General features: G+C 40.9%; 1 protein-coding gene across 1 annotated transcript in view; it reads right to left on the bottom strand.

Annotated features, from left to right (window-relative positions):
- kif6 (kinesin family member 6) overlaps positions 1–24,195 on the bottom strand; it is a gene marked incomplete at both ends in the record, with an annotated part of 67,547 nt that overhangs the window by 31,780 nt on the left and 11,572 nt on the right. The window contains 7 exons of the mRNA XM_083997639.1: positions 4,087–4,269; positions 9,569–9,719; positions 11,699–11,804; positions 13,294–13,397; positions 18,627–18,713; positions 18,797–18,940; positions 20,121–20,327. Of these exons, the coding sequence (XP_083853765.1) occupies positions 4,087–4,269; positions 9,569–9,719; positions 11,699–11,804; positions 13,294–13,397; positions 18,627–18,713; positions 18,797–18,940; positions 20,121–20,327 (982 nt within the window). The remainder of the gene's footprint in view (positions 1–4,086; positions 4,270–9,568; positions 9,720–11,698; positions 11,805–13,293; positions 13,398–18,626; positions 18,714–18,796; positions 18,941–20,120; positions 20,328–24,195) is intronic.

Raw genomic sequence — 24,195 nt, 5'->3', positions numbered from 1 at the left:
GGGTTGAGCCTGATGTCATCTGTTAACACCATCTCTGTTCATGACTCGGAGCAATGTTGAAACTAGCAAAGCTGATTGTGTTGCATTTTTCTCAGGAACTTACAGCATGACCCAGGAACAAAATCCCATCCAGGAATAATTACCAAGTGTTTGTCACTGTCATATTTGGGGAATGTTTAAAGTGCAGCGCCCTCATCTTTAAACTTGGTCCCAACACAAACAACTTCACTACAATGCTGCAGTGTTTGCCTTACACTTTTCTCTATGTGGGAAAAGAAGAGACAGAGCTGAACAACTGAAACAGCCACAGAAAAGTGAGCACTCAAGTGATGCACTCACTTCATGGGTCAGTGAGTCACACTGGGTTAAATACTGTAGCGTGTACTGACACCCTGTCAAGCACGACACTGAAGAGGGGTGCTACATTAGCTACTGGAAAACAAACAAAGAGGACAAGTCTGTTTCCCCACTAAAGACTAAAACAGACTCAGAATGTAACTTCTACATTGCATTTGCTTTGATTACAACACACACAAAAATAATAGTTCTATACTGTAGGTTATAATTAGTAGTTTTCTAAGTAGCTACAAGTTTCTGTGCTTGTGTGACATTTTTCCAAGTCTTTGTTACGTGTCTTGTTTTCACTTCCTGTATTATTTTGTAGTCATGATCCTTGTGTAATATTGGTCTGAGGTTACTTCCTGTTGTTTCCCGCCAGTTTTTCCCAAACACCTACAGTGATTAGTCTTGTCCTATCTCTTCCCTGTATGCTCTGCTCTCCGGCCTTTATTTCCTAGAGTTTGCTCGCCTGGTTTTTGCTTGTATTCTTCAACTTTGGTTTTCTCCCTGATTGGATGTGGTTGCCTTCTGTGCCTGCCTACCTGTTTATGACTTTGGACTGGACAAGTAAAGGCTTTATCTTCACTCTTTTTTTTAGTTCCTACTGGGTCTTTTTTTCTGAGTGTAAGCTTTGTGTAAGAACATTACAGCTTGATACATTTTGATATTAATTCCAAAAACCAATTACTGATCAGTGTGCTCCTATCTAACCAAATAATAAGATGTGAGATGTGAATAATATGGAGGTGTGAAAAATATTTTAGAAGTTTTAATATTTGACCCCATTTTGGCAACATCCATCATCTATATACCACTTATCTGTGCAGGGCCGTTGGGGGGGGGGGGCTTGTTTACATTTCCCCTTTAATGCAGATTCGCATTAACACTAAAACTAATGGCCAAGTGACCACTCCTGAAACTTGCAGGGAAGCCTGAGATGAAAAGATGAAATCTACTTGAATCAGATTCTGTAGTTCTTCACTGTTACTGTTTATACTGTTAAAGTGTGATAATGAATGCTGCCAAAAAGTGAGGATGAGCATTGTAGACTTAGATGATCCTGATCTTGACATACTGTACGGATGATAACGGCTAATGGGCCTCTTTCCTGTACTTTCTAAACAATAATAACCTGCCAGTCAATATGGAGGGAACAGCATGGAAAATGTCAGGATCACTGACTCGTTGGGTGTTTCTGCCAAAAGAAACTTTGTGCATCTGTGCATTTATTCAGAAACACAAGTATTCTGGTCAGAACCAGGAAGATTCTCCTCAGACTGGTGTTTGTGTGTCTGGTGACCTCTCATTTGATTAAGGAACAGCTGGATTATTTACATGTAATACTTCAATGTTTGTGCTTGGTATGCTTCTTAATCCGTGTGGCGTGCGTTCAAGGGAAGTGGACCAACTCAAACACTGTCGGTCTCGCAGCCCTTTTCCACAAAGTAAACTCTCTTTTAAGATCATACATTATACTATAGTGTTGATGTAATATCCAGTCAATAATTATCTGTATGAAAACACACTGAGGCAGCCTTATCAGATGTTTATCACCACTGTCTGAGCTTCTGGTGCTCATGGTTGTAAAGCAGCGGACGCCTCACTGCAACAAGCCAACCATGTGCAAGTGGAATCCAGGGAGGGCATTACATCCCATGACAACAGAAAAAAGCTGTAATAAAAAAGATCAATTGTGGAGCCAGGTAAAAGTACACGTGGGATAAAGTGGATGACTCTTCATCTGGGTCATCATATTAGATCACATACCAGTCTGATAGACTAATACATGTGGTGCATCATTTATCAGTGATTCTATAAACCACAGCTTTATAGCCATCCATCACAGTGAAACTCATTGTCCCCTGGATGAATGACTGATTCTCTTACTAATTCTGACTGGACCGGGTTCAAACATGTGTTTGTTTTTGAAGAGACGCTTCTCTATGAGACCCTGTTTGCAATTACCCCTTCTCTGGCCTTATTACCACACCGGGCACCATTACACAAAAATGTCAAAGAGGATGAGGGATCTGTGGTTAGCACAGACAGGGGCAGAGCGCAGCCTTAGTTTGATGAGTTGCTGGCTCATGGTGCTCTGCCTGATGGCTATGACCAGGCTCGTTATAAAGGCTCAGGTTTATCATCACACTTAAGGCTCCACTTAACCAAAATTAAACAGGAAAAGCCAAATAAATGCTGCCACTGGCTAAGGAGCATATCTCAAAGCTTGATTGGCTTGACTTTCACCAACCACCACATTCCTGTGACATTTAAACCAAAGTTCACTTCTACAGCAGTTACAAGCAGAATGACCATCCGGGACAAGTTTCAGTCTCAAGTCTCTGCTATTGTGTCTCCTATCTCTGGCTCTTGGTTAACCTACAGGGCTATGACCCAACCATATGCAATGACACTCAGTTCAAGACCACATGTAACACTGATCTGCCTGAAACGATGAAAAACAGACCTCTGTTTAATTCAATTACGTTTGCAATTTTCATCTTTCCATGTGTATATAAGACACATAAATATCCTCCAGCGTGTTTACCTATATGAGATATACATTTTCATATTAGAGTAAAAGAATACAAACAAATGAGGTATTTAACATTTTAGTTTGACATGGAGATGCTACTTCTACTTCTCTAATGTAGTGATTCCACATTTGTTATTCTCGTCACGTCTGACCAGTGTCTTTTGTGTTTACATTGCAACATTCTTGGCCCCCGCTCCCTGATTCATGTTCCAGAGAGTATTATAGGTTTAAAACTCATCAGCAACAAATTACAGGTTTAATATACTGCACTGTCTAATGTTGCTGAGCTGACTTGTTTGAGTGACCTCCAAAGGAAACTCCTGAATACATGCAATCTCACTGATGACATTGTTTAGAAATAAGCCAGTCTGGGGGCTCTGGGATGTCGGACTGTCACGCAGGAAAATCCAGAAATAAAGGATTTGTCATACCCGACAGGCAGCCTCAACAGGCATGCTGAAAATCAGCAGCTCTGGCCACAATGAGCTGCCCACATTCCAATCAGGAGAGATCACTCACTGTACTCTTAGCACCTCATCTATCACACATTCATTGCTTCTTCCAGCACAGACTGACTGACTGTCACAGTTAATAGAGTCAACATCTGTGAAATTTGTATTGTATTTATACAGGACTGTTTAAGTCCCCGTGCAATGTGTCTGACCAATTCTCCCTCTTTAGTAGCAATGTACTACACACTTACTGCTCTGGTGGGGTTCACACCTGGAGCCCTCAACCACTTTGCTGCTTGGTATAGTGCAGTCACAAAAAAGTTTGTTCACCCAAATTGCAGCAACAATAGACAAAAGATTAAATCAAACACAGTATGTGACAATTCAGATTGTTGGCAATAGTTTTGAGATATTTGTATCAAAGAATTCTGACATATCCCAGCAGGAAAAGGGTGGATACAATGTGTTGTTTGAGGAACTTAGAGCAGGGATTTGTTTTTTTCTTAAAGAGAAAACCATTAGCAATATCTTTTAACAGATACAGTATCCCTGTTATTCTGGATAGTCCACATTGATAGCCCTCCATGTAACTACTTTTTACCCAAAATGAGTGCTACTATGGGGATGGGCCTACATCATAGTGGCAGGAACCCATCTTGTGTTGTTTGGGATTTTAGAATATCTATAAATCTTTATAAGTATAAATATCTGTACAATTTCTTTTTAAGACGAGCAAAAGAAAAAGAATAAAACCTCTACCTCTTTTCATGTACTGGATAGCTCTTCCCCCAGGATTGGCTGAGATGGCATCTGTGTTGCCGTCCCTTAGCAGTGGCATTGATGGCAGCTTCGATGCATTCTGGGAGACAGGGACATTAGCCAGCTGAGCAGCAGCATCCTGGGCCCTTCTCTTCTCCTTCTTTAACATCTTAACAAGGATACCTGTACACACTGAGTTAAGGACTTGTTTTCTTTGGCAAGAGTTCTGTAAACGGTCTCTCATCAGGATATGAAAGCTTTGATGTCATAATCTGATGTTAAAATGAATAAGCATGAATGTAACCAATATGTTTTTCACGATACAGTACATGGATTAGCTAATCCGAGCAATCGAAGCAGCTGACAGGATCAACACTGTTTTGAGTCAGTGTGCAGCACAAAGTAGCAGTAGGCCTCATTGTGGGCTTTTAATAATGGCAGCATTCTGACATGTGCTCAGCGTCTGACCTTACAGGCTGAGGGAAATGTCATGGTCTGGGTTGAATCAGTGGAGGGAGGAGGAGCCAGAGAGGCTGTAAAGATGAGGCCAAAATTCCACAATGTGTCTTCTCCCAGTGTGGTGGTGTGTGTGTCTGAATGTAGATGTGTGTGTACTGTATGTCACTGGTAACTGAGTGGTTACACGAGAAGAGGCCAATACTGCTGCCTAGCTGCTGTTGGTTCTTTTATTGCCATGACACGTTTCACTTCTCTGTGCATCGGGACAATTTACTATAATGGTCTCCTCTGCTGTACGTACTGCACTGTACTTGGCTCCCAACTCTACAGTCATCTTCTGTGTTTGATCAAACTGCCAACAGCTGCCACTCTTTCATTCAGCGCTTTCAGATTTGATTATCAAATTGACACCTGGTTGCTATACTTTGGCAAACCACTTGTAGATTTGTGGAGTGCCTTTCACTGTCGAGGGACCACACTGCTGTTTCCACCAGTAGTGAGAGAGACCAAGACAGCGCTCACAGAGGGGAAATTGTAATGGTATGAGCTAGAATTGCATGGAAAAATTGTATAAAGAAAAACACGACCAACACATTTTACAAAAAGCTGCCAAGACTGCTTTTAAGATGTCAACAAAAGTAAGAAATCAAAGCTTGCCTAGCTAGCTAAACGTATTCCTATAATAAGTACACTTGTGGGGGAAAAAAAAGAAGTCTAACCATCACTTTTGATCCTCATATACGTTACCTACATGAATAAAAGATCACAGTCTCATACAATATTCATTCATCTCCTGCCTCCTGTTTTTCCACTATAAACTCAAGTGTGTTTGATGGCCTAATCACAACCCATAATTTACAGTCAACACATTAGTCTGCTCTTCAAGCACGAGTCTATCATGAGATTTGCAGACATGTAGTTGTGGCCAAAGTGAAACTGTGGTGGTCAGCAAATAATTTGGGATGCTCAACGAAAGAAATTCGGAATGTCATTATTTTGGATGATGAATGGACGTACTGCAGTTTTGAAGGAGCTGGAGAAGTTAATTTATATTCCTGTAAGCCAGTACAAAGGGGATGTCAGTGGGAATAATAGCACAAAGGAACCAGGTCTCCAATTCAAATTTCCAAGGAAACCGAGCATGCACCCTTCATAACACTGCCAAAATCTAAACCCAACACATTTCTAAATGACATTCAGTGGCCAGGTTTTACAGAAAAATATGAGGGTTCTCTGTGGGTTCTATGTCATTGTTTCATACAAACCATGACCTCAGACTGATGTTCACCAGGTTTTTCCATTATGGGGATCTCTTGTCCTATATGAAAAGCGATTTCTCTAAGGGGTTACATGTTAGCTCTATGGGCGGCTTCACATGCCATGCACTCAAAATGTTGTCAAACTCAGCTCATGATGTCCATTCAATATGTCCTACTGATCCTCTCTTGTCACTCTCTGTTACACGGTTCAATGAAACAGATATATGTTGACTTGTCTGTTGCTCCGGCACATTCTGATGTGTTGGAACAGTTTGAACCAGTCTCTGTTTCAACCCTGACCAAAGTGGTGCAACATATGAATCCCACAAACTGCCCCTTAGACATTATCCCTGCTAAACTGTTGGTAGAGGTGTTAAATATTGTTGGTCCCTCTCTATTGATTTTTATCAACTCTTGCCTAAGACCACAGTTCTGGATCAGTTCCGGCTGTCTTAAAACATGCTGTGGTTTGGTCTCTCCTTAAAAAACCTCAGCTCCATCCCCCAATTTTATCAAATTTTAGTCCTGTCTCCCATTTGCCCTTTCTGTCCAAAGTCTCAGAAAAAGTTATTTTAATACAACTACAATCATTTTCAGAGAACAATGATACTTTCAACAAATTCCAATCTGGGTTCAGATCCCATCAGCACTGCTTGTTGAAGGTACCTACACAATGATGTTGCTCTGTGCCAAATGCCATTTGATCATTGTACTGCTAGACCTAACAGTGGCCTCTGATACTGTGGACCATGCAATTCTGCTATCTTGCATGAATATGTAGGCACCAGTGGCACTGTACTTAAAGGGATAGTTCAACTTTTTTTGAAGTGGGGTTGTACAGTATGAGCTACAAATGCCCATTAAGTACACTAGTTGCAGTAGAAATGTCTCTGTATCTAGTTTGGTAGACTAACGAAGTTGGGGGATCAGAGTTGAACCTGTCAGCTGTCATTTTGCTATTTTTGGTTTGTAACCACTTTGGAACACAGGAACAAATAACAGACAGGATTAGACAGATTGGAAAATTACACATGTTGGTTTTGGAGGACAGTTTCAAATATTATAAATTATTATTCATACAGTAGTTATAAAAACATCTGCCAAAAGAGCCGTTAAAGGTGTTCCATTCAATCAACAGTAATTTGCATGAAATGCAATGCTTCTTCTTATAGTCAGACATGTTTGTAAGTCCTCCTTGTTGCTCTATCATCATGTTAATGGTGGATCCCAGTAAAGCTTAGTTAATGAGAGTAGTGTTGCATGGTAATTTAGATGGATAGATCTAGAAATGGTCTGAATCTAGATGGTTAGTGTTACATGTTACAGACAGACCATCCTCACTGGGGGACTGACAGTTAAGGCTACTGCAGCCTTACACAAAAGCTTCACAGTGAATGAACATACAAGTAATGTGATCTCTAGAGTGTAACTTGCTGAAAAATGTACATTTAAACAGACTATAGCAATTTTGGCAATTACATTTGCATCATGTGAAAACCGGGGTACAATATTTTGAAAAGGAAAATCTACAAAGAGGGGAGGATTTCACATTACACATATGTGATCCAAGAAATACTACAGTGAAATATCTGCATGATAATAGTCTATTTATTTTTGCAGACTTGAGGTTTTCGTGGTGAAATAATCAAAGAAACGTCTCAATTTTCCAACTAATGTTCTATGATCTAATGACAAGTCACAGCAAGAAGGCATGAGGGAGGAATAATCCCATAAAGCCATTAGAAATATAATATTCAAATGCAAAGAATTATGATTAATAGTAATTACGATTAACTGAAGTCTATAGAAGAAGATCTATCTGAGCGCGCACTCTAAAACAACATGTCATGCTGGGTTTGATTGCAGGATTACTTACATTCTCTAATATATGTTTGGAAAGCACTGTGATTTAGTCATGCAATACCACAGGCAGATACACTTTGGGATAAAAAGTGTGATTAACTTGTGAGCCTGTATGCTGACACAAATTTGAATGTAAGCTGAAACCTAAGTTTTCCACAAATTTTCTCCAGTTGTGAATGCCAGTTCCATATGCACTGAACTCCTCAGCTCTGCTGAACTCCACTGTTCACCTAATGATGATGGACACATGAGGAACAACGTCTTCATGGTGTTGTCAGCTGCTTCTTTTACCTTACATATTTATATATCATCATCATACACATACAGGCCGACAATCCTGAGTCACTGACTCTGTGGATTGTGAAGTGGAATTGAATGTAGCCAATAAAGAAGCGAGCTGACTGAAGAACACAGAAGCATAACAAACCAGTATGGCTACCATCTCCATGGCTACCATCAACAAATCGAAACTTAAAGTACATCAGATCACGTTTGATCACGTCGGATTTCTGGCTTGGGGGATGAGACTCTAGTGTGTCATCAGACAAATATTTATGGTGTGGTGTGCTGTATTGGGAATATCGGAGCACACCACACACAATACGATCAAAACTGCTCAATCAATGATTTTTTATCTTCATGTGTGGGGTCTCTCACAGATAAAAAAAAATCTGTTGAGATAAATCTTTATGTGTGTACCAGGCTTAAGAGACCATTTAAAGGCTCAGGAAACCTTTGCAGGTGTTTGGAGTTAATCAGCTGATTAGAGTGTGACACCATTAAGTTACAATAGTAAACTTTTTCTAATGAACTGATTTGGGGGTTTTCATTAAATGTAAGCCATAATCATTACAATTAAAAGAAATAAAGACATAAAATATGTCGGTCTGTGTGTAATGAATCTATATAAAAGTTTCACTAAAGATCTACTGAAATAAATGAACTGTTCCATGATTTTCTCATTTATTGAAATGTACCTGTATAGTCAGTTGCTGGTGTGTTGACACTGACAGTCAATTATTAAATTGACAAAACAAGCCTGAGGACAGGAACTCGTCTAATCCACAAAGCTTAAGCAAACTTTAAACTGTACTGTTTGCTTTACACTAGACAATAGTGGTAATTTGACAAACCTAAAACTAATATAACAAATCGTGTCTCAAATGAAGGTAGAATGTGTTGTCACACTGCAGCCTCTGTTTTAGGAAGAATCGGAAGGTGAAAATTTGAAAGTATTCATCTGTATCAGTGTTTGATCAATCACGTTACCAAAAATACTTAATAGGCCCTATAACTGTGTTTGCAATAAGAAGAGATGTACTGTAACATTCGAATATCTAGCATCACAGCTGGGGACTGTAGTATTTTCTTAAACGTGCATATTAAGATGACAATTTATAACTAATGATATTGTAAGAGGAGATTTACTGTATTCTTGTAAAGATTTATTTTGTAGACGTGTTTCAGGAATGCTGAGAGAACTGAAAATGTAACCATAGTACAGGGACTATACAAATATATTGTATTCTGTTTCTTAATCCTGTCTCGCAAAATTGTTTAAAAGAGTCAGACATTTCTCTCGTCCAACTACACAAATGAAAGGAAGGAAATTTAGCCGACCTGATCATCAAAAACAGACTAATTCTGTTAGCTACAATATCTGGAAGAAAAACGCATTTGATTTGGAAAAAAGTTGAAATAAATTGTAAAATGTTATTTAAATTACCTAGAAGTATACAGTATAATCTAATATGTCACGATCCTGAAGCATGTAGACAGATAACGGCATACAAATTATGTCATCACAAGTTGTCTAATTTGAACACCAGACTAAACATCCCAAAACTCAATGTAATCATGTGGTGCGTCACCAAACTTGGCTGCACCATGTCAAAGGATACTGATTTCATTATCACGCTGAGTCAGTATCTCCTTTAATTTGGCGACTTCTGCTGTGGTGTGGTGGCTGTCCTCAGGGGCCTCTCTTGGTGTTTGAGCTGGGGACTCCTCACTGGGCTTGTCTCCATCACCATGTTTGTCCAGAATCATCATCTGTACAAAAAAAACATGAAGCAAAACCATTAAATGTTGTAAAATTGTAGTTGAACAAAAAACCAACCTGCTCTCTACTACAAGGAGAATCATCAACAGGATAAACCACCATCTATTGTCATGAACATAAAGAAGCTGGAAGATAAATTGTTATACCATCGTGAAAAGTAATGCTCTTCTAAATTTTGCTATATTCCCTTAACATTAATTAAATTCCACTCTTTTCCCTATCTGCAATATAAGTCCAAAATTTCCATCTTAAAAGACAGGTGGAAAACATGTTAGAGCACTGCAGCTTTTCCACATGGAGTAGGTAGAGCAGAGGGAAATGTAGAGAGGGGAGGCCAGGCTGCATGGTCCCAAACCTTTTGGGGGCATACAGGGAAGCACACTGATGGAGACACTGGGTTTGGGGGGAAAACTGTAAAGATTGTCATCACACAAAATAACATCATCACTTCAGTCTGACAAACTATATACAGAACTAAATCACTGAGATCTCAGATCATGACGTTGAAAAGTTAAAACTGCAGACATGCTCTCTGGTATTTGAACATCACTGTGGATAAGCAGAAGGCTGAGCATGGAAGAATTAGGCTGCGCAGGGAACAAAGAAGAAGGAAATCAAATTTAAACCAGATCCAAATTCCTACAGAATCACCGGAGTGTGACTGGGGTGATCCTCCGAGGAATGTAAACTTAAAAGGAGATAGAATTTGCCGATCATAACAAACTGAAGTAGAGATAAACAGATATTCAAATGGGATCTGGAACCACTTCTGGTGGCTGCTTCGACTCCAACCAAAGCAGAGCCCAGGAACAGTGTGAGCGCTGCAGTGTTTTCCCTGTGCTCATTTAGCAGTGGTGGGCCACAAGCTGCTGTTTGACAACTTTCTCCAAAAACAAAAGCAACATGCAATAGAATCCATGTCCTAAGGTAGTGTGTCCAGGACACATGATCAGTGGATTACACACAGAGCCAAAACAACATGCTCAGATACTGCCTTTAACGGAATACAAAGGAGACACAAATTATGTCCAATAGTTGATTGACCAAGATTCCAATAGTGACCTATGTAATGAAACGTATGCAGTTTTTACTATCTAAAGATGGGTTACCTCCTAACTGATCCACAATTGATTCACACATTACCTTCAGCCTTTTATTTATGTTGGGCTGCATTTAACTATTTGTCATTGTTTTGATTAATACGACATAAAAAGAATTGTATTAATTAATCAACAAAATGTCAGAAAACAGTGAAAAATGCTAATCACCTGCAGGGAGCACTGAGGGAACATCTTCACATGGTCTGTTTACTCTGGCCAAGGCAGAGGATTACCTTTCAAGCTGCTGTGCAAAGATCTTCAGAGGATTTTGTTTAAATTCACAAATTAACAGCTACATGCCAACATCACACCTTGCAGCTAATTAGATGGCAAATAACTTTTAGACTGAAGTCAGGTCATGGGAACACAACAGCATTGGATGAAACAGGATCTTCAATCAGTGCCACTTTCTAGACAGACTCTGTTTCCAGTGCTAATCAATAGTGGCTAAACTCATATCATCCATCAGCCTTTTCTGTCAATTTGATTTAATCTATACAACCGGACAAGATATATAAATGAAGCAAACTGCAGTTAAATCAAAGTAAAGCATAGGAATGGACAGTAGGGGGAGCTCTTTAGGAAAATAAGTGGTCATCTGGTCACAGCTGGACTGATGGATGAAGTGGACTGTGAGGGACAGATCAGGTCTGACATTTTCCTAACTAACTAGCTAATGGAAATTAATCTTTTTATTTGGCTGGCATGGTAATCTGACCTGAAAAGCTATGTTTCTATCACAAAAGCATGGAGAATCTTATTAAAGGATCAAGAAAGAGGAACAAATACTTGCCTGCTTAAAGAGAATCATAGACACAGAGTTATAGAGTGAGACAAGTATTACACATGGAGACACAAGTGAATCTTACCTTCAGCAGGGAGAAACAGTACTGGATTTTTCTCATATCTGGTCCGAGAGACAGTGTCACACTTGGATCAGGGTCATCCAGAAAGGCCTTGAGTAGCATTTCCAACCTAAACACACAGACATAGAGACAAACACACACACGCAGACTACGTGATAACCAACCAAAGCTTAAAGCAGTCCCACATTCCATGTTACAGCCTTTCTCCATCACACTCAGCTCATGCTCAACAGGCACTCAAACAGTTAAGATCTATACATGAGGAGTGCTTCTAATGTTTAAAATGTGGGTCTGGTCAAAGACAACTATTTACTTTAATGCATGTTCCAGCTCCGCTGGGCCAGCCTGTTGATAAACTACTAGATGATAGTCCAAACATTGGTTCTTCTCGCTCTGGAACCAGCCACTGGAAAAGACCAGAAGGCAACTGTCCAGACGGTTCCAATGTAGGCACAACAACGTGCGGTTTTCATTTTCTGCTGTAACATGTAGAAAGACCCCAGGTTTACATGACAAAGGACTTAAAACAAACGTAGCGGTCTTGTTTCAGACTTCTGAAAGAAGTTGGATCCTTGAGAATGCCCTTCACTGCCATGTACAATATTTTATTAGCAAAAAATCCTCTGTCAAATGGCAGAATTTGATAGTTTCCAAAAAGTCCTTCCAAAATGTGAAGCAACATGTTATGTAGCTAAATCTGGCAAACGTACGCATACGTGCATTTGGAAATGCAGCAACAAATAACCCAGGATATGTGCAATCATTCAGTAATGGGGATGAGTCAATGCATAAACTAGAGAGAAAACAGTAACAAAAAAGTCAGCATGTCCAGTGAATGTGGTCACAACAGACATCATTAAAGGTTCCATCTGTGAGTTTGACCACAAACAGGGGAAATGGAGGATAATCACCCGGGTAGAGAGGAAATAATAAAAAGGCGGACTGAGGGGGCCAAGGCGTGGTAAATACATCAGCATGATGTGCCAAGTCCTCAGGGGAACCCCTGGGCTGAACTCTGGTCCCTCTGCCATTTAAGCATAGGAGCGGAAATAAAACAGCCCTGGCTGAAGCAGAGATCTGGTTAATCAAACTCCAACTCAACATCAATGCACGGCCAACGTCATAAGTTATGTAGGCACTTCAGGCAAAAGCCAAATACATATAAATCATAAAATATATTTGCTCAGGAATCTCTGAGTCCAAAAAAAGATTGTCTGCTCTCTTCCTGGGTCTGTGGCATGCTTTAAACATCCCAGACGCCTGACAGGGCCAACGCAGCACTACGCACATCTGCACTGTCCTGAGATGACTGGCTCACTGAGGCCACATCATTCCAAATAGTCACACATACACATGTTCTATATATCCATGACCCTGTGGCAAAAGTCCAGCTGTAGGTTCTGATTTAATTCAGCTCTTTGAACAAATGTATTGTCGCCTCTTATTTGCTTTACTGTGTGTAAATGTGGAGATAACAGGTTTTACACTGATTCCTACTGCACTGAAGTTTCATGGTGCTCACTTGTAAGTCAGTTTGGATAAAAGCACAAAATAAAAGCAGTGTCCAGGTTATGTGTAGAGGCTGAGGGATGATGTACCTCTGGGCCTCCTCCACAGATAGTTGGTCATCTCTCTGCTCTCCTGTCACCATGGCCAGCTCTTCCTTCAGAGACCCAATCTCCCTTTTCAGACGAGCTATTAGCTGAAATACACACACACAAAACATCGCACATGCATTTGATATTAATATAAAAATGCACGTCTGAACACACAGGACAGAGCAATGACACACACACACACACACATGCACTCACAGACAAATACCATATTGCATCTGCCAACTGATGAGACAATCTCTCTGAAAATTGTCTTGCGGTTTATGTTGCTGATGTATTTTGAGGACAAACTTAAGTGATTCCAGACAACTGGACACTCCGGAGAGAAAGTGCAGGAAGCAAACTTTAAAATAGTATTTAGCAGCTACAGTGGCTAAAAGGAACACACACACCCCTTTGCTGCTGTCTCTTCACGTGTTTGGTCAAGGCCTTGCACACTGAGCCACTGCACAAGTTGCCATTAGTAACCACTGACACAGGTTTTGATTAATTCAAGATTAGCTTTCCAGTACTAGGTTTTGATGGGACATACTGTAGTAAAAGTGGTGTCAGCTTTGCTGTGTGCTTTAAAGGTGCAGTGTGTAATAATTGTCAAGGTTTATTGGCAAAATCTGAATATACATATTTGTATAAATGTATAATCACTATAAAATAAAATTTGTTTTGTTTCCGTAGCCTTATAATTCTTCTTTTATATCTACATACAGCAACGGTCTTGCTTTAGAGAGTGTTGCCGTCTTGTACCGCCATGGTCTTGGTCAAAAACAAAACAAGTAGTTAATGAAAAGAAGCCAGACCAGCAGCTGTAATAAAAAACCTGCACAAATCACACCACAGAATGACACACAAAACCACCCAAAAAACAAGTGGCAATTGTTCTTTTTCTCACATTACCCACTTATTTCTCCAGTATAAATCCCACTTAACTATCTCCACTGAATCTGACCACTCTGCAAAACAGCACAGCAGACTGAGAGACTACAACTGTCCCAGAGGGAAAAAACAAATACAACAGAGGGGCATAGAGACACAGTCAGACACAAAGTTTCAGGGAGCCAAAGGTCAGTGAAAACTCCAAGTCAAAGGTCAGATGAGAAAAGCACTGTGACTTGTAGCAGACAAATACAAAGACAAAACCATTCTGGCAGTCAGACTCTTTCAAGCCAGGATACTCTTGAGAAAACACAGACCTGCAGTGTGGTTTTGGGTTGGTGCCACTTAACTAAAATTTCACCCCTAATCCCAGCCCATATCATATTTTCTAACACTGAGAATCCGATCTGACCATCCCTCACCAGGGCCACTCCCTGTATCTCCTTTTTGGAAAGCCGTGGTCTGATGTAATTCTCCCAGCTGCATCCTCAGACGCTGACCACCAGTTGTTGGTCAGCAGAATGGTGCAATCTATTTCAGCGCACCGAGCCCAGACTGGTACCACAGCACCACAACAGACTTCCACACATTCTGAAGAAAAACTGAGTCAGGACATGTGACAGATGATGTCAGCAAATCGCAAGGAAACCCATGTCAGTGCGACATACAGATTGCTATAGTGATGGAAAAGCAGTATGTCTGCTTGGCTTTAAATTGTAAGATAAGATAATTAGGCAATTCATTCTAAAGAATTAAAACTAACTTGCACAGCCCTTCCTATGAGTTATCCTTCTTATTGTTGAAAGCTTGTGCTGAAACCCATCCACAGTATCCACTAGTAACTATAAGCTCCACAGGATGACCACAGATTATACCTCAAAAGCATATGTACAGTATTCTGACAAACAGGCTGTGATTATGGGATCTCTTTTTTATGAAGGAAGACGAGACGTACTGGCCGGCGTCTACGCTGTCACACATGGGCTGTGTTCCAAGCATGGCTCTATTTAGGCACGTAAAATAAAGCAGAGAATAGTGAGCCACACTGTACGCCACCACTAACACTTACAACTCCTCTCTCTTCACTGACCTCAGCCACTTAGAGGTGGATTCTTTAAGTGAGGGCAGGGTCCAGGTTCAGAAGGTTCACTCAGCATCCTATAAGTCTCTGCTTAACTGTATAACAACACCTTGAGATCATCTCATTTGACCCCTCAATAATTACAGAGCTCAACTCAAACTTTTGCACAAACCACAAGTTGAGACACTTGAAATAAATGCTACTGTTAGGTGGAGGGAGTATCTTGAAAGATACAGTGACTGTTGACAATCTGGTCTGGTCTGAAGTGAGGGTTAAGATTGATTCCAGTGTTCTTGAAGGGGCTAAGACAGTGAACCGTACTGGATGTGGTGTGGCCACTGCAACTGACTTCATTTTGCTCACAGGTCATTCTCAGCACCCCATTCTTCCCTTGTCCACGAGAGCCTTGTTAAATGTTGTGTCTGGTCTGGCTGGTTTCCTGCTGTTCAGGCTTTGAAGAATTGCATTTTGTAGCCTGTAGGCTACAGTAAAGGACCATTACGGCAGTGTGTGGTCTGAATGCTGTCGCACACATTGACTGGAAGACTGAAAAGCAAACTCCAGGTTTCAAATCAATTACCACAGCCAGCATGCCCAAAAGGCTGTGTGACTTTATATGGGGGGAAGGCCAGAGAAGTCTAAGTGTCACCCCAAACCACAAAAAAATGACATCATGCTAATGTGCCAACTGCACTGCTGGCTTAGCTTTTTCTTCCCAGCAAACCAAGCAGAGATATAGACCCTTTCAGAGAGTATAAACAAAGACAGGTGTGGCTCATTAGAAAACGCTCTGGTACACTAAATGGAATGGAGCCTTAATTAGTATCCTTGGTAACACCTGTCTTTGTTTATACTCTCTGAAAGGGTCTATAGGGGGACAGACAGAGAGACGGGAGCAACGAACAAAATGAGAAACACACTAAAAAGCCATAAACAGAGACAAGAAGTTTGCCCAAAGAGTTTGGGTTTTCCTGGAGCTGCAACTGTGCCGGACCCAATTGGGAGCCGCCAGACACTGTCACAATTACTGGGCCGGCCGCAGACTCTCTTAAAAATACCTCTGTAGGGTTTGCAAGTGGCCAGCCAAGTCTCAGTAGCAGTAATACAGTAGCAGTTGATCCAGATGCAGATCTTAGTGGGAGGGGAGGAAGCGGATATAACTGTGATGACTTACTACAGTGTATCCCCCAAAGGGTCTTTACTACAACTACCTGGCCCACTTTCTGGCATACTACAATGGGGGAAGGTGTGACAAGGCTTGGAGAGGGAAAACGTGAAGGGAGAAAGCCAAATTTACAGGTTAAACTCGTTAAACTGCTCAGACAGAGATTTCCTATCACTCACTATGTATAACAACGTTTAAAAAAAAAGGCAGATATGGAGGCATGTGTAATGTCTACTGTATCGGTGGCAGTAACTACTTGAGTATAGGGATGTCCCGATCCGATATTGATATCGGATTTATGTCCGATATCAGCCAAAAAAACGAATATCGGATTATATCGGACTGCATCTAAAATCTCCGATATAAACGCTCCGATAAAAGCAGTCCATTATTCCGCTCCAGCACTTCTGTCCCATATGAATAGGTGACTCTCGTTCACACTCCAACACAGTAGGTGGCGGTAATGCACCTTCATGTTGGTGCGCCGCCCACAGAGAAGAAGAGCGGCCGGCTGCAGCATGCAGAGATCACATGATCACAACAACAACAGCGTGTGTGCGATTCAAGTGATGTCGGCTGTGTGGCACGTAGACTACACACACGTACGTGTACACACACACACACACACACACACGGGTGCATGGACAGGTCGCGCTTGCCCGCTAATCGGTAAATGCGCTATATTGCTCTAAATGTACAGTTCAAATTAACCACCGACGGGGTCGGTGCTAATTTCTGTTAGCCCGTCTATGGCGTTTTACATTATACGTTAGCATTAAGCTAGCGGGCTTTATGCTTAGTTGTGACACTGGCTGTGTGTTTTGAACATTGTTTCAAACTATGTGGGTTTGATTAAACATCTTTGATGCTTAAATATTGCTGCTTAATATATTGCTTTACTCCTCTTTTTATGCCATTTTTACTGTAGGGCAGGCTATAGTCTTCAATTTGGAGTGACAAATAAAACCTTGAAGCAAGAAGATTTTGCCTTTTGTTTGACATTGATGTACATACAGTAATTCAATAACAGTTGTAAATAAGGTTTATTTTTTTTATATTTTACAGTTCAAAAGTAAGCTCACTACTGTCTGTCCCATAGAAGTAGGCTACATGACAGCAGCAGCCTGTCAGCCAGTAACAGGAGGACTCTCCTTTGTATTAGAATTTGAAAAATATAAATAATCGTTTTTTTTCACCACCCATAATATCGGATCAATATCGGTATCGGGCCGATATTGAAGGCTGCAATATCGGTATCGTATCGGAAGTGAAAAAGTGGTATCGGGACATCCCTACTTGAGTACTTAAAAAAAAATGTATAGTGTATCAATACTATATAAAATTGTGGGATGCATACAGTTTGTGCCTCCTTGCATGGATGTGTGAATAGAAATACTATATGGCTAAACCCTGACCTTGAAAAACTGGTTTTGTTTGGGAAACCTAGGACACTTAAAGGGATATTTGAACATTTTGGCAAATTCGCCTATTGCCATAATTCCTATAGTCTTAGCAGTAGGTTAATTACCTTTAATTGTCAGTGCAAGCTGTTTTTACATCAGCGGGGCAGAGATGTGAGCTCTTCATGGCACGCGGTATTTCCAGGTTTCCCTGGAAAGCCTCCCATTGCGTTAGCTGAGCAGCTCACATCTCTGCCCCGCCGATCTAAAAACAGCTTGCACTGACAATTAAAGGTACTAAACCTACTGCTAAGACTATAGGGATTATGGCAATAGGCGAATAACTGTATCCAAAATGTTGAAATATCCCTTTAAAGCAGAAGAAAGCGGAATGTTTGTGTTAATATAAGTCTTAAATAGTTATATCTTCCGACAGCAATCACTTATATAGAGTGTTTGGTCTGAAACACGGGTCTGTCAGTCACTCTGCTCTGCTGTAAGCCAAGGAGAAAACTTTCCTTGTATCCTACAACCTTTATCCAATGAGGAGAGAGAACGGCATAAAGGGGCGGTCCTCTCTGTGTGTGCAGCCAAGGGATGCGTGTGAATGTGGTGACGTAGGGACGAGGGCGGGGACTGCTAACTCCATCTGCTGACAAGAAGTTAGCTAAAACCACCGGATCGCTTACTTCTGCTTTAAGTACTTGATGGGTTACACTTTGTCCCATTTAGAGGCTGGATGTGGAGAGATTGTATGGCCAAGCCACTGCTCATGTGCCATGTCTGACCGTCTTACCAGAGCAGGGTCCAGTTCTTCATTCAGTATCGCCTCGTTCTTAATGAGAGCCACGCGCTGAGCAAAGCGGCATGTAGAGATGGACTCCTGAGGAAGAGAAAAGTGAAATATGATCAATTATTAGATAAATCAGACAGACAGACAGACTTGGGTGCTGTCGCAATCCTTACATCCAGGTTCCTCCTGTCAACAGCCATTGTGGCTATCATGGTGGTCATGCAGTTACCCCCCAGGCTGTCCCTTAGCACAGAGGTTAACATGGAGTTCCTGTAGGGAATGTGAGAACGGTTCTTCTCTGACAAAGCAATGATCACCTGAGGAAGAGAACAATTGAAAGCATGTAAACAAAGACATAACATAACAACTCAAACATCTAACATGAAATGAATTACACCTTCCTGTTGAGTGTTGATCCATAAAAAAAAATATATTTGTGGTTTTAAGAACTAAAAACATCTCAGTTTAGTTTTATTTCTCCTCATTACAATAGTTCAGAGAGCCAATCAGGAGAGAGAGATCTTCTGGGCGCTCAGCACTTTCATAAATTCACAGTATCAATGTATTGATTGTAGTATTGATGTGGACCTTTACACAATATGGGACCTTTAACATAAGGCAGGTTGAATTTACACCAGTCAGCCAAAACATGTGTTTACTGTTGTGACAACTGAAATTCCAAATTAAGTATCAAACCAAATTACTTTAAATGTAATGATAGTACGCATATATCAAATACAGTATATTGACCCTGAAAAAATTCTACATACAATATTATTTAAAGGGATAGTTCACCCAAAATTCAAATTGCACTCATTATCTACTCACCCTCATGTGGACTAAGGGCTGGGAGAAGTTTCAGAGTCCTCCGTGGCTTCTCTGAGTTACAGGGGGTCTCGGAGTAGCAGTGCATGTCCATATAATGGTTGCAAATAGATACCAACTGTCTTCATAACAAAAAGACACACCAAAAAACATCAAAATTACCTCCATGCTGCTCGTATATACTGTAATGTCCGTCTTGTATTGAAGCCCCGAAATGCGAAATTGTTCTGAAAAAAATTAAATAAGTCTATATTTCAAGCTTGTTTGCAGCGGAAGCTCCTCTTCCAGGAAGAGGACGGACCCTGGCCCGTCCAAATTGGACGAACCAGGAAGAGGAGCTTCCGCTACAAACAAGCTTGAAATATATTCTTAGGAACAATTTCGCATTTCGGGGCTTCAATACAAGACGGACATTACATACGAGCAGCATGGAGGTATTTGGATGTTTTTTGGTGTGTCTTTTTGTTATGAAGACAGTTGGTATCCATTTGCAACCGTTATGGACATGCACTGCTACGCCGAGACCCCCTGTAACTCAGAGAAGCCACGGATAACTCTGAAACTTCTCCCAGCCCTTAGTCGACATGAGGGTGAGTGGATAATGAGTGAAATTTCAATTTTGGGTAAACTATCCCTTTAAAGTAAAGGAAAGGAAATAATATGAGTGGTTACCTGCTCCAAGTAGTGGAGGGACAGGTTGATGTACTTGGCCTCAGTCAGCAGCTGACCGTTCAGGCCGGTCTTGCTAACTCTATCTGAGCCAGCCAGGTCCACCAGGTGGAGTTTGGAGCGCCGCACAGTGGCTGAGCCAGGCTCACGTCTGCACAAGTGTACAGTGAAAACACAGTGTGACCGTGTGGACGCCTGGTTCATGGGAGTCTGAAGATGAAATAAAGAAAGACAGTAGTGAGAAAAAGAACAACAACTTTAAAGTACAGTAATATTGTAAGGATGCAGTTAGGTTTGTGTGAGAGAACTCTGAATCCTCTAAAATTAGTCTAAGTGGTGAACACAAAAAAGAAAGGAGAGATTTTACTCTCCATCTGTGGTCTCACATGCAAACAAAAAAAAAACATGTTTCCTTTGATTCTTTTTCTTTTCTCGTGTTGGTTTGAAGATCAAAGTCACACAATGTGTAACTGATGAGCAGTAAACACATGGTGGTGCTTTACAAAAGCTGAGTTTGATTTTCAGATGGTCACTAGACCAGCAGTCAGGTTGAGACCAGAAAGAGACAGAATTAGACTGTGAGTCACTCTGCTTAAACAAGTTTTATTAACTAGAGAGCGGATGGGTTACTCACTGGGACCTCGCTCAAAGAATAAACAGAGGAAATGGACATTGACAAAGAGCTGATAATAGACTTCATGATCAGCTCTCTCCATGATGGTGGTTGTAAATGACATTTACAAATAACAACACATTTCATTTAGACTTGGACTGGCTTCTGAGCATGGCTGTGATTCTTGTCACTGATCTAATAAAGACATGATTCACTTTCTCAATGACTGAAAACATCATCAGAGACTTTTGATGTCCTTCATTTTAAAAAGGGGCTCTGGCCATGACTTGGCAAAACATGCACCAACACCGGCCTGCAAGGGTCATGACAGATCAGTCACTATGTTAACCTACTGCTGTCATCTCTTCCCTCAATCCAAACTCCCTTCACTCTGCACACGTCCCTGTCTGCTCCTCAGAGTATTCCTCAGTAAGTAACATGAAGTCACCATTAGATAACAAGGGAGCACAAGACAGTGTATGTAAATACCGTACTTTAAGAAGTAAACTGCACCTACCATGGCAGTGTGAGAGACTATATGCCACAGGATAACAGAGTATCTTTAATGCTAATGCATTAAAGGTTATAACACTATCTTGCTTGGAGGAATCTTCAAGCGGCATATAAATGATTGTAATGCAAGCACTAGAGTGGACATTCAGACAGGCATAGATGACCAAGTTTTTTTCTTTTATATAAAGAATCCAAACAAACATTTAATGAAGAACAGCAAAGTGTGTCAACAGTGCCAATGAGCGAACAGTACAGTTTACTGTCACTGCTTAACATGAAACTTTACTGGTACTGTAGGAAACGCTGGGTTGCATTTGATGTAACTTAACGTTGTGCGTTTCATGAGGCTAACGTCAATAAAACCAAGTTATAACCAGTTACATTAGATGATGAGCTGCTGATCACTTCCTGTTGAGCCCATGTTTGCACACAGGCAGGTTTAGGAATGGTGAACGGTGACCAGGCAACAATTATTTATTTATTTATTATAATGTAATATTGTAATGTATTTTGTATTTTATGGTAATGTTGACGACGTGTGCTGCTGCCCTCTTGGCCAGGTCGCCCTTGAAAATGAGATCTCAATCTCAACGGGTCTTTTTACCTGGTTAAATAAAGGCTAAATAAATACATACAAAACAATTACAGTACAGGTTGTAAATACAGTCCGCTGAATGGCTCTTGCAGAAAATCTGAAGGATTACAATATTTTTGAAGAAACAACCACTTCTGGTGCCTCTGATACAGACCTGATGGAAAGATTCATTTACACTGCCTATGAACTATGTAGAGCTTTTTATTCCAGTCACGAATTAACAACTGTGACCTAAATAGATGCAGTTTTAATTCCTATTATGTAACGTCCATGTTACCTAAATAGTGCTAAGCAGCACATAGTTGCAAAATGATTTCCAAGAACTTAAGGTTCAGTTCTCTAAGGTCACTGTTTTTTGTTAAGTTATTCCAGCGTTCAGTACGTTCAAGAGTTTATTCCTGTATTGTAACAACGAAAAGGGCTTCAGATGTACATGTGTAAAGCTGTGTGTGCATTATGTACAAAGAGACGTAAATAAAATGTAGAAGTTTTTTTTTTACAAAGCTGAGTATGAACAGACTTTACAATGAAATGCTCTTCGGTAAAACCATCGGTATGACCATCATAAGTTCTCAAATACACTGGCAATTTTTTTTCTGTGGGATTGCAAAATCCCAAAGATAATGAGTGACTAATTGGATGTGCTCTTATCCTGTTGGATAGTTTTTACCACATCATTTTTCTCCTCTGAGGATTAAATGTGGGTCATATAAGATAATTCTGATACAACCAGATGTGATGTAAAGACTTCTCAAGTCAGAAAAACAGTCAACATAAAAGTAGAGTGTGTATGTTCAAATAAGCAGGTGCATGTCCTCAGAAGAAATGTGACACACAAAGAGGGATTAAATGTGTAGACTAAATGTGTAGAAAACAAAGCAGCAGGCCACAGCAGCTTTAGTATAGTCACTTTCTTTACTCCTCTGTGTTAAACTGACCACAGGCTAAGGTGGGCCAGCAAAAAGAGGCAATGCAGTGTTACAAAACCTCAAAACACTGGGATCTAGATGGAGGGGCAAAGGTTCAGTCTATGCATCCCCACATGTGTTGAGAGGAAACAAGGATGCAGAGGACAAGAGAGGATGAGAGGAAAACTTTCCCAATGAGGCTGAAGGAAGGGTGAGGAGTCGAGAATGTGTATTTTTATTTCCTGTCCAATAAAAGTGTAGGGGGGATTGCCGGGTCTCAAAGTGAGTGAGCTCATGGTCTACTGAGTGTTCAATAAATGGATGTGTCATCTTTGATCCACATGGCTGCGAGCAAGAGAAGAAAGAGAGCATTACTGTTAACTTTAATGGAGGTCTACAAGGAACAAGGACTACTGAGGTGATTCTGGCAGTGTTAAACTGACCACGATGGTTCTTTGTTTGCTTCAGGCTCAAGAGAAATATTCTCCCAAAGAGGACGAGTTCACAAAAGTCTGTGTGTGGGTGGACTATGCTGGGAGCTCTGCTGGGCTGTGCAACGCCTTCACTGCTTGATTAGGATGAATGTAAGATCCAGGAATGTGTTTCCACTGACATATTCCCACAGATTTCATAGCAGAGGATATTGGCATTGTGTCCTCGAGTTAAAATAAAACATGCAATATTGCATAGGTAATAGGCCATGCTCAGGGGAACATGTGTATTACTTGGCAGATGTATTTTCTCACACTACAAAAATTAAGGAGGAGAGAGCACTGGGTAAAAAACCAAAATCCCATAACAATTTATTTTGGATTAACCCTAACCCTTTCATGGAAGAATCTCAGCCACATCAAAAACTCACTTTGAAATACTCAGAAACAAAAAACAAATCTCCCGATTACCCCGTTCACTTTCACCGTCTATAATTTGCTTACAAACTAGCAACAAGAGTAAACAAGGTGAGATCAGTGAGCTCCAAATCTCAGGTTGCAAAGCAAACGCTGACTCAACATGTCTCATCAGTGTAGAGTTTGTGTCCAAGTGTAGAACAAAAGCACCGCAGGATAAACTGAAATTTTGGTTTTACAAGGAAAACCATGGTAAAAGGGAGCAAAAATTAAGCGTAGCGTTAGTTCTGGCAGGCCATGACGTCAAGCTCTTAATCAGCACAGCATAACTGTCATCACCTGTGCAGATCAGCTGATGGCTCAGCTGACTCCCCGTGGCTGCTTCCTATTGGGGAACTGCATTCAGAGCGCGCTATTTAAACCGTTCTAGCCCGACGTCACCTCCCTTGCTGCTGCTGCTTCCTCTGCCGGCTTTTTTGCAACCCACCTCCACCCCAGCTCCTCCTGTCATTGTACATGTTGGTTGCTCTGCTCTGTCTGGGTTTTCTTTGCTGCTGCGCTCCCTGCTTATGCCGTTCATGATGGCTCGTGAAGGGCAGGG

This window comes from Trachurus trachurus (genome assembly GCF_905171665.1).
Source record: "Trachurus trachurus genome assembly, chromosome: 22".
Classification (NCBI taxonomy): Eukaryota; Metazoa; Chordata; class Actinopteri; order Carangiformes; family Carangidae; genus Trachurus; species Trachurus trachurus.
The sequence above is the reverse complement of the archived record's forward strand: the minus strand, read 5'-3'. Positions and strand labels throughout refer to the sequence as shown.